This window comes from Plectropomus leopardus, chromosome 15 (assembly GCF_008729295.1).
Source record: "Plectropomus leopardus isolate mb chromosome 15, YSFRI_Pleo_2.0, whole genome shotgun sequence".
Lineage (NCBI taxonomy): Eukaryota > Metazoa > Chordata > Actinopteri > Perciformes > Serranidae > Plectropomus > Plectropomus leopardus.
Genome location: NC_056477.1, coordinates 11,050,857 through 11,062,321, shown reverse-complemented (window position 1 = coordinate 11,062,321; position 11,465 = coordinate 11,050,857). Strand labels below are relative to the sequence as shown.

The 11,465-nt window shown below is 37.5% G+C and overlaps 1 protein-coding gene across 1 annotated transcript; it reads left to right on the top strand.

The window, feature by feature from the left end:
• The first annotated feature begins 14 nt into the window (after positions 1–14).
• On the top strand, positions 15–10,583 carry eef1akmt2 (EEF1A lysine methyltransferase 2). The gene is made up of 7 exons (XM_042501899.1): positions 15–184; positions 1,328–1,393; positions 1,613–1,727; positions 2,143–2,250; positions 4,323–4,539; positions 6,591–6,679; positions 8,753–10,583. The coding sequence occupies exons 1-7, from the start codon at positions 72–74 to the stop codon at positions 8,804–8,806; spliced, it is 762 nt and encodes a 253-aa protein (XP_042357833.1). The 5' UTR covers positions 15–71; the 3' UTR covers positions 8,807–10,583.
• Positions 10,584–11,465: the final 882 nt, after the last annotated feature.

The window sequence follows — 11,465 nt, the reverse complement described above, 5'->3', positions numbered from 1 at the left end:
GCAAGCACGCTCCTCAGACGCAAGGTCTTCTGGGAACTGAAGGCAAACGACTTGACAGTTTTTTCTGCAGCATGGAAGTCGCCACAGATAGCGTGGACGTGGAAAGTGGAAATACTTCTGATCAAGAGGACGACAGAAGCTCAGAAAACGATTTCGGACCTTCAAAACTCGGAACGAAAGAATAGTAAGTAGTCTTGTGATCATGTACTAACGCTATGATTGGTTATTCTCGTCAGGCTCAACGGCTATTTAGCTACAACAACAGAGCTAAGTTAACTGATATAACTACTTATTTAGGGCTTTTTATCCACCTTGCAATACCACAATAAGTACTTAATATATAATTGATAAGTCCAGCATGTAATGTTAAGAGCAAACTTAATTGTAAGTCAGAAAGCATGTGCTGTTAGTGAGGTTAGCCTAGCTTTAAATGGGCAAATGCGTGGACAATGTCTGTTTAAAGATTTAGAGTTGCAATTTTGTTATCTTAGTTGCCCTCTCTTCATCAAATGTAATGTTTTCTGTCGCCCTGGACAAGAGAGGGCAGCAGAAATTATGGGAGCTTGCAAGAGAAAACCTTAGATATTAGGGACTGTTCGTTACTCGTAAATAACCTTATATCCGCCAAACCCTGCAAGTGGGTTTAAAAAGCACGTTTTTTTCTTAAACATCTCCCAAATGTATTTATCATAGTCTGAATATTTTAAATGTGGTTTTTGGTGGTGGAGGCAGGGTCATCCATTTTACCACCACCTAACAATGGGGAGAGCTCTTTAAATGGAGTGAAATCTGTCAAGCCAGCAGCAGAAACCACTTGTTGTTGGTCTACAGGACTTAATCCATGGTAGCCTCCCTACTTAAAAGATAATTGCCTTTCTGGACAGTAATGTTCATAATATGATTTTGTTGAAGCCTGATCAACACTCAACTCATCAATCTCCCTTTTTTTGTTTGTGTTTGTATTGGACATGTGGTCATGGTGACATATGCGCGGTTCTGGCATATCTGCAGATACGATACCATCAAATGGTTTGCAGACTTCGCCTACTCGACACACCACAGGCGAATGCTGGTGTGGAAATGGTGCAGACCCACTGTCACTCAGGGAAACTCAAGGAAAAATATGTTTCGCTCCTGGGAGGGTCATGATAAACAAAGTCGCACTCTGGCTACCCCCTACTCTAATAAATAAAGTACAGTCCCTTAGCAATGTCTGTAAGCTTTGAGTCAGGCTACTTGAGTTTATTTTTGTGCTACACTTTGTGATGTTTCGAATATGTCAACATGTAATCTGTGCTTATTGTATATTGTCTGTCCTTTTCTGCAGTTGGGAGGATACATACCAGAAGGAATTTGAGACATTCAAAGACATTGGGGATGTTGGTGAGATATGGTAATTATACATATAGTATTTACGTTCAGGCATGGTCATTGCCAGAACTAACCCAACATTTATCACTGGTTGTGACAGCATGAGTGTTTGTCATGCCAAAATGTGATGGTTTCTAATAAAACATGTTATTTCAGTAGTAGTAGTAATAGTAGTAGTTATTTCAGTCTCATTCTCATACATCTCATTCCTAAACTCTGTATGTGTCCGTTTTCTTGTCAGGTTTGGTGAGGAGAGCATGAGCCGTGTGCTGCGATGGATGGGCAAAGCTAACATCCCAGAAAATGCTGCCATTCTTGACATTGGCACTGGAAATGGAGCCTTTTTAGTTGAACTGGTGTGAACAGAGTAAAAATACTTTTTTGTACACTATTATGTTTTTTTTAAATACACTTAATTTGAGTGTTCTTAAAGGGCGAGTTCACCAAAATCACAACACATCACAAAAATATAGCAAGCGTCTGTGTATTATACAGGGTAACAGGTATATGGAAACACTCATTGTTGTATTTCAAAGCTTAGAAAGCCAAAATCCAAATGCCTTCAACCTCCATTTTATTCATATGTTTGCAGATGTCTCAGCAATCTCAAAAGCTTGCTAAATGTTACCTGCATGATCACTGGGGGTTGAGTGGAAAATATTTAGTTGATCTGAGCCTTTAATGGATAGTTTGTAAATTACGACTAGTTCTCAGACATTGCTCTAACAGTTGATAACCTTTTTTCTTAATTTGTGGGTTTTTTGTGTCAAGGTGAAACATGGATACAGGAATCTGACTGGTATAGATTATTCTCCAGCGTCTGTAGAGTTGGCCAGAAATGTTCTGCAGGCAGAGGATGTGACGGATGTCTCCGTAAAGGTGGGTTCAGTTATGTTTGTCATTAAAACTTGACCATACAGTTAACCTACACTAGTATCACAACACGTTTAGCTGCCACAGCGACAACAGACTGCTCAAGTTCACATGATTATTATAATTAGAAATGAGCAGCAGTTGGGAAATGTAAATTGGTACCAAGATTTTTTGCTTTTGCAGTAAAAAAGGTTGTGGTGATGCCACAGAAGCATTAACAATATGCAGAAAGAACTGAACAGCTTTGCAGGTGTATTTATGCACGCTTGTAGTAGTGCCTAACAGCGCACTGAGAATAGTAGCATCTACAGTTTTAATTGATCACTGCTTCACTATGCGAGTATTTGCAGGGCTAGGTTAATAGTGTCAAAAATTAAATTCACATCACCTAAGCACTGCAAAGTAATATTTAAGTGTATCTGGTGGCTGTTATGCCATGCACAATTCCACCACTGATACAAAATTAATCACCTCTATTCCTAAATGTCAATGATACAATATAGCTTTCAGCATTCTGTGAGCCGGCCTGGGAAGTTTAGAGGAAACTCTCCTGTGTTTACCGTGTGGGGGAGTTGGATAGGAAGAAGGCCCTGAAAGTGATGGAAGTCTGCCCACCATTCAGATTAAACCACCTCAAATGAACTGGCAGGATTTAACACATCTTCTAACATATACATGCAAGAAAAACAAGTTATAAATGCCGGCCAGTCTATAAGGGATGTGATGAGTGAGTCTTCCTCACCTGTGTGCATAATACAGTTTCAGATATGTTATATGCATCACATACCTATGACTGTGTGTGCTTTGCTTGGACAGAAAGCCTTCTACTGAAGTCAATATTGACTTTAGCCGGACAGGGGGAGCACAGTGGTTGTGTGAGTGTGTATGCGAGGGAGAGAAGTGGTATGTTGGTTTTTCTTTAATACAGCAGAATGCCAAAATAGTTTGTGTGTGTCCATGTGCAGCCTTGAATTGAGTCTGAGGGAGTTTGAGGAGTTTCAGCCACATGAGAAAAAAAAAGCTCCTTCAGAAGGTCTTACCTCAAAGGTCACTCTTAGTCTCAAATCTATGTCAAGCCCTTGACATTAGTCATCGTCTACTGCTGCTTTGAGTAGTCACCTCCATACATTCTTTCAACATCCTCTCTGTTTTTTATTTCACAGACTCACATTCAAATTGAACTGGGGTCAGTTGCAACAAAATCGATGCTTCTGTCCCTAGTGAATCACTGTAAATCATTTGTCATTAATCACACATTTTGTGAGCCACGGTCTGTGAGTATGTGGCTCTCGAGCTCTCTCCAGAGATCTAGTGTCCTGCCCTCTGTCCAGATAAAGGGCTCCTTTCACTGATGGTATGGTAGGTCGGAAACCTTTGCAGAATTAACTGCTGTCATGTAGGCAGCTGGGATTTAGTTTAACGTTAACCAGTGAGGCACAACACATTTCATCTAGGTGGATGCTGAAAGATGTCTTCTGCAGACGACTTAATACTGGGTGTCTGCAGGTCTTCAAAGTTTTAAAATATCTTAAATTCTATTTTATAAATTTTAGGCCATAGGTGTTATAAAAGGATCTTTAAATGTGAATTAGTGAGTTCATAAATCCCACAAACATTTTATCTCATTTTAATTATCTTTTAATTAACTTTTGTCAAAATGAGTCAAGCTCCTCTCTGCAAAAGCCCAAAATGCTGATGTTAGAAACTAAAAAACTTCACAACCGCAAACTTAAAACCTACCACTGAACCTAATACTGTATTTGTACTTTGTACTAACAGCGATCTGTAGGCAAAATGTAGATATTCCAAAATAAAAGCTGCCTCTGCACGGGGCCACATATATACTACTCACCTGCAATTCTTAAATAGGAAAAAGATGATCATTCTTACAAATGGTTGAAATTATCTTGAAAATACCTTAAAAAGCATTAAATGCAAGTGTCTGATACCTGTAGACAGCCTGTATATAGTTAACCTACATCTTAGAGTCACACTGAACATTAGGCGCCACATTGTTTTTGTGCTGTAGGATTCATAAACAGACATTTTCATACCTTCTCACTTTTTCTTTATTTTAGGAGATGGATTTCTTAAAATGTCAAGGAGAGCTGAAAGGTTTTGACCTCTGCATTGACAAAGGAACATTTGATGCTGTAAGCTTAAACCCAGACAACTCCAAAGAGGGCAAAAAACTCTACGTCCAAACTCTGAAAGATGCACTTAAGGACCAAGGATTCTTCTCTATCACTTCCTGTAACTGGACAAAAGAGCAGCTGCTAGAAAGATTCAGTGAAGGTGAGGAGAAACACTGAAATCATATGTTCATTTTTTACGAGAGAGCAGCTTAAGGACGTTCTTATCAGGGTGTGCTGGATCAACATTCAGCCGCAACAAACCAACTCGTTTCGAAAGGCAATTCTCTGTAAACCTGAACTTTGATCAGACATGTAAATTAGGATTATGTCAAGTCATTTCTTATGCATTGGATTACCTTGCCATTGCTCAAGAACATGGTTTATTATTTTCTGGCTGTCTGCAGCAGTTTATTAATCTTTTTAAAGTATTGCAAAAGGTCTGTTACGCTGAGTTTAATTTATTTAAATTTATTCTATATTACAGTAATATTTCACCAACAAATGACCATTTGTAAATCAATCAGTACGCATTACCTTGAATTCCTGAAGAAAACTTATATGCCTCCACGGAAAACAGCAGACATTGTTGTCTCGATTGATATGGGACCACAACAATAAAGTTATATCAAAATGTTTGTTTACAAACTCTCACACAACTCTTGCATGATAATCCAAGTGTCATTATCCAGTCGTATGCTCAGTGCTTCCCTAACACACGCATTTTTGTGCAAAAAGAAATCTCAATATTGGAATCTGGCTGTGAAGAGAGCATAGATGAGTTTCACTGTCAGTTAAGTTTTGAATAGTATAAGGTTTTAGCAAAAATGCGTGTGTTTGATAAGTACTAATCAATAAATCAGTATATTCACGTCTTTCATGGAGGCATCCAAGAAAAAGAAAGTTTTCCTCAAGGTAATGTGACATAAGTTATTGATTTACAAATGGTCACTTTTTGTGTGAGGTATTTCTTTAATAATTACACATTTTGAAGTGTCTATTACTGTTGTACAAAAGTGCCACACACTTTGGAAAATAATTTAAGCAATATATGAGGTTTTGGTCAGAATCAGTCCGTGATGCAGATAATGAAAACATTAGGTCTCTGGTATTAAAACAGCTACAGGCTTTACATTTTGTTAAATTAAAAACCTACTCTTATGGCTGCTGCTCTGACTAACATTCATACCTGAGCTTTGAGGTAATGGATATTTTAATACTGCACATAAAATTGTCCCTTCTTTTGGAAATCAAGTGTATTTGTCACTGTTACCAAATGAATATGACTGAAAGGCTGCCTCGAGGGAAAACATATTAAATATCTAAAAATATATATAACATGTGCTTGTCATGTTAAATGTTCCCTATGCAGTTTTTGACCTCTAGTAGCACTATGGAGCTGTTTTTTTGTATGAAAGGGTGCCTGTTTTGTTTATCTCGTGCATATGTATGAGGGTGGAGGGATACACAGTCCTGCCAATGGTTTCACACTATCCCACTGATTTACAGGTGTTGGTAACATGCCAAGATATGTAGCATTGTGCAGACAAAGAGGAAGGAAGAAGACTGCTATGTTGTAAACATGGCTGTAAACAATGCTGGATTTAAAAATTGTTTTTCAGAATTGGTTATGCAAATATTTAATGAGTAAGAAAGAACATTTGACATGTGCGTTAAAGCTCAAGGATACACACAATGGGTTTAACACTGAATGTAAACATAACTTATGTTTGTTTACAAGAACACTCCACAGGGCACCTTTAAGTGGATAAGTGTAGTGTTGTAAAATGGTTAAAACGATGGAAAAATGTGTTGATTTTTGTTGTCTGACCCACAGTCCAAACACAGACACAGTTCCACGACTGCGACAGTTACCTGGCAGGTTGTTAAGCTGCAGGCAACAACAGCCTTGTAAAGTCAGAATTTCGGCAAGCTTCCACAAGTTGTCACTCCCCTCAGTGTAATCACTCTGGAGAGCCTGCAGGGGGCCAAAGGGCCTTGAGATCTCATCTGTTACACTGACAGCAAGTCTTTACTAGGCCCCAGGAAGCGCCACAGATGGTGGATGGATAGTTTTTGACTCACAGTTCTCCTTCTAACCCCGCTGTAGCCGTAGTCAACAAGAAAGGATTCCAGGCATCTGTGTTTAAGACACCATGTTGCTGTTTTGGCAGTATTTCTTAACCTGCACATTTTCTATGTGTTGCCTCACAGGATTCGAGTTTGTGCAGGAATTGCCAACACCAAGTTTCCAGTTTGGAGGCAAGACGGGAAACAGTGTGACAGCACTCATCTTCAAGCGAGTACATTGAACCACATTCCCAAGGGATACTTGTTTTTTTTTGTGCCATTATTTCTGCATTTTTTTCAGTTTATTGCAGGGAATCATACTACCTGTGCAGTCTTTTTATACAATACCTCATTGTATAGTATTCATTTTTTAAAACTATAATGGAGTAGACATACAGTATAACTGACTGAAACAGTTCTCTTGAAATAAATAGTTTTTGTTTTGTTGCCTTTGTATTAAATTTGCCTTAATCTACAGTGGTTGCTAAAAGCACCGTTGTATGACATTGCTCTGTAATATTTATGAAATATTTTACACAGGTGAGGCAAGGCAGCTTTATATGTATAGCACATTTCATACAACAGGGCAATTCAAAATGCTTTACAGAACAATAAAATATTAAAAAATATAAATTAAAGGATAGGGACTCACAATAAAAGAGTGAAGAGGAAAGGCAAAAGCTAACATTAATTACTAAATCATTTACAATTTAAAAAAATCATCATAAAAAGGAGCAAACGTGCAAAAAAAATAGATGCAGAGATAAAAATACTATTTAAAATGATTTAAAATTAAGGTTAAAAATGAGTTTGCAGTCATTACTGTGGGGCTTGTATAATGTCGTTCTCAAGGTTGTTTTAGTTTTGTGCTGCATTATAATAACAAAATCTGCTTTACAATGTTTTCTTCTAACTCTTGGGACGTTCATTAGGCCAGCCCCAGATGTCCTCCGAGTCCTAGAAGGTTCATATGGTGCAAGCATGTCAGACATATATTTGGGCACCGAGCCACAAAGTGATTTATATTCAAGCAGCGAGATTTTGGCACCAATTCTCTGAGTGGCAGGTAGCCAGTTTATGGATTTTAGAACTAGAGTTATGTGTCCATATTTCCCAGTTTTTGTCAGGAGCCCAGCAGCGTTCACAGACAAGTAACAAGATTGTTTAATTTGATTTCAGTTTCAAAGTTGCCTTAAAAATTGTGCTACATGTTGGAATGCTCTGAGCAGTATCTCATGCAGTAGCCTGGAAAGAGTACTGGAGTAATCTTGTATTACATTATCTTTATCTCACTATCAAAACTTTCACTGCAGAAATACCCAGAGGCATAGCACCAAATTCTGGGCCCTATGCATAAATGCCTCTGTGGGCTCCCCTTCTTTTCCTCTCTTGAGCCATGCCTTTCTCTGCTTCTTTTGAATCTTATTTCTACAAAGTCACTTTGCTTTTTTCCCTGTTCTTTCTACTCTGATTTTGGAAGACATGACTGTATACGTTGCTGCTGCAGCAGCAGAAGCTGCCACTCACTTGGCTTTAGCTGTGTTTAGGGGGGAAGGTTAAACCATTTTGTGCCTTTAAGGGGTAAGATTGACTTCAGAGAGCCTCCGGTATTTTTTTTTAAATACAAAGTTGAGCTGAAGATTATTGCTGAATAACACAAACAGCTGACAAACAGGTAGTGTGCAATTCCATTCAGGATATTACATTCAGGATTCGTGTGAAATGTTTTCACATGAAACCTTTTACTTCTGAATAACATGAGTCCTCTTTCATGTGTGAGCTCTGCATATGTGTGAACCCACAGACACTTATTTGACTGTAATATTACTTTCCTGTGGCTACTTTTAGTAATAGTTTAGGTAGACATTACCATTATTTATTTTCTCTGTTTGATTTGATTGGCTACCACAGGCCTGTGGGCTAAAATTTCTTCTATATTCATTCTATAAAATGGCTAAAAGAGAAAGAAGATACACATGATAATTTGTACTATAAATCATCTTAAAGCCCATGAAGAATTACTTTGCAAGGACCCTGTTGAGTGTCCTGACCTTGAGTTTGAAAACCACTGTTCTGTCCTACCAGGTAGTTAATTGCATCATGTGAAAAATAGCCCGTACCTAATTGGCTAAACTGTTGGCTAAACTGGAAACCAGCAGAGCCGGGGGTCCTGAGGACCATGATTAAGAACTTCTGACATAATGAATAAACAAGAGGCCATGCCTTCTGTGGAAGACAAGCCTGTCTGCCATTTCCTTTCTCAATGGCATCATTAATAACTGTCAAACTCTGGGTCCTAATTGCAGGCCGGGCCAGGGGGTCCATGGGAGCCATCGATGTTGAGGCACACTGTTGAGTAAACACATGGAAGCTTTACAAGAATTACTGCCTGGAATTTTACAAGGCTCTGGATATCCTGCCTGGATGTGCATATTATGCCCACGTTTACAACTCGCACAGAGATTTTCCCATGTAGTTAAAGCTCCATTAAATATCCCCTCCTTTACCTTTGTCAACATTCACTCAACTGTCTTTACAACATCTTTTTAGGCAGGTCTTTGAGTGTTTTTAGCGTCGATAGATTTTACTATGTACTTAAGTTACCATGTTGAATATTATGCAGCCCACTCATTCCCCTTGCACAGGTGATGTTGCTAAGAAACAGACTACACTGCAATCCTGTTTGCCTGAGTAAAGTCATGCCTTAGTTGGTCAGTTTTTCCATGAAACATCATTCCTAACAGTGGATTGCACTTGAATCAGAATCAAGTTTATTGCCTTGTACTGGTTCACATACAAGGAATAGGAAGGGATTTTGGTTCATATAATGGTGACAATAAACATATTAGGAGAAAAGGAAAAAGTTCTGCATTTAACCCTTTGAGACATGCGCAAATTGGCTTTATTTCTTTCAAAAACATTGGAAGAAGGCAATGAGCAATTTAAGAAGAAATGACCCAAAAATTAACAAGAAATTTGTCAAAAGTACGAGAAAATTGCGTTATAATTAGCACAAAATCAAACACATAAATGAAAAAAACAACAACACACACATACAAAAACTGGAAAGTTTAAAAAAAAGGGAGATGACCTGAAAATACTGCTTAGTAATTCTGTAAAATATTTTTTTTAAATATATAATTATGATAACTAATTTGCTGAGTGTTCAAGGTTTAATTACTTGTCAAAGGTGTCTGAATGCAGCACAAGAAAAGGGATGTCAATCCAGTTTTCAAAGGGTTAAGAATCTAAAACTGGAAATTCACTACAAAAATATATAATGTACATGTTACACTTACTAAATTATAATGTCAGACACATCTTAACTTGTCTATATCAATCTTTACATTTGGGGAAATTGCTTAAACTTACAGTGCTCATGACTGGTGACAGTTACATGTTATATGTATGTTTTTATTATTTTGAAACTGGGTGTATCTTGAGCTTGTTTCTGCCACATGCTCCACTTTGCACTGCAAGGAAGTCAAATGGTCTTTCTTGTTAAAAGAGTCTGTTTTGATCAAAAGGGAAGTTGGAACCATTTCTTTCTGTCATCTTTAGAAGTATTTTATTACCATCCACCATGAAGTAAAATAAAACTGTAGATCTTGCCGGGTTGGACCACGCTGCGCACTACATTTACCACCGTCAGCACTTTCATGGCTTTTGGGTTGGCACACGTGTCCGAAGCTACACTTTTATTCCACTCATAATATTAACCTATAAGGGTTTTAGACTCAATGCCATAGCCCACTGGCTGCCCTACCAGCATGAATACCACGCTTTCATTTTAACCTCTCAAGTGTGATACTGCAAATATTTATGTTTTTTCACTCCATCTCCCTGGAAACACGTTTGAAGTTTCTCCTAATAGGATTTTCGTGGATTGATTGAATTACTCCACCATCTAGCAGTGAAGTTTTCCATCTCAGGAGAGCCAATGTGGAAGTGGGAAAGATTCCTCTTTCAAGGCACTACAGAGCTTTTTTACTCTCTTTCTTTGTAGGAATGACTACCCACGACATTACAGCATGATGTATAAGTCAATGGAGAAACAATTGTTCGGCAATTTTTAACCATTTCTATTTATGTTTGGGTCATTGTCTTTGGCAGATTATGACTAAAACAGACAGTGATGGAAGAAGTATTCAGATCCTTTACTTAAGTACAAGTACTAATACCAGCCTGGAAACATACTCTGTTACAAATAAAAGTCTGCTGCTTTGAAATTTTACTAAAGGAAAAATAAATAAGTATAATCAGGAAAATGTAATTAAAGTATTAAAACTAAAACTACCCAGTGCAGACATATCTTTAAAATAACACATGCACCCAAAGAACTGAAAAATTAATTTTAAAAAAGTAGGAAGGAAAAAAAAAACCCAAACTTGAAATTATATTTTTTTTAAAAAGAGAAAACACCTTCAATTTTAAAATCATTTAAAAAGTAATAAATGTAAATTAAAAAAGCTTCAAAATTATTAACAAAAAATAATAATAATAGAAAAGACTTAAATGTTTATCAAAATAGTTGTCAACTATTTGGTAATTTAATTTATACAACTTAAACCTGGGACAGGAGTAAATAAGATGCATTGTAGCAACTTTTCGGGTTGGTTTATTTGTGTAAATAAGCTTTCTTTGTATGATGTCAACACGTTTTTGCTTCACTAACATCAATGAAAAGCATAGTAGTACAAAGTAGCACATGAGAATTGTAAATGCCTGAGGGAGGACCGCAGTGGAACATACCAACTCGGAAGGGGTGGGGGGTGTTTGTTTTAATGGAAAGTTTGAGCCTCGTGTCATCTCTCACTATAGCGTTTTGCTGTTTTCATTTAATAATTCCCCCTTTTCAACAAAATATTGTCTCTCTTCACCATGTCACTGCATTTTGGAATCACTTTGTAAATGACATATATTGGAAGAGGGTTTGAATGCTTCCTCAAAAATAGCATAGCTGATTGTGAATAAGATTAAATTATTACCTTGCACGTTAAGACATGCAGAAATATTTAA

Coding starts and splice junctions, on each gene's coding strand:
- eef1akmt2 (XM_042501899.1), top strand. CDS start 72: ATGGAAGTCGCCACAGATAGCGTGGACGTGGAAAGTGGAAATACTTCT. Junction 1,728..2,142: donor GAGCCTTTTTAGTTGAACTG/GTGTGAACAGAG, acceptor TTTTGTGTCAAG/GTGAAACATGGATACAGGAA. Junction 2,251..4,322: donor TGACGGATGTCTCCGTAAAG/GTGGGTTCAGTT, acceptor TCTTTATTTTAG/GAGATGGATTTCTTAAAATG.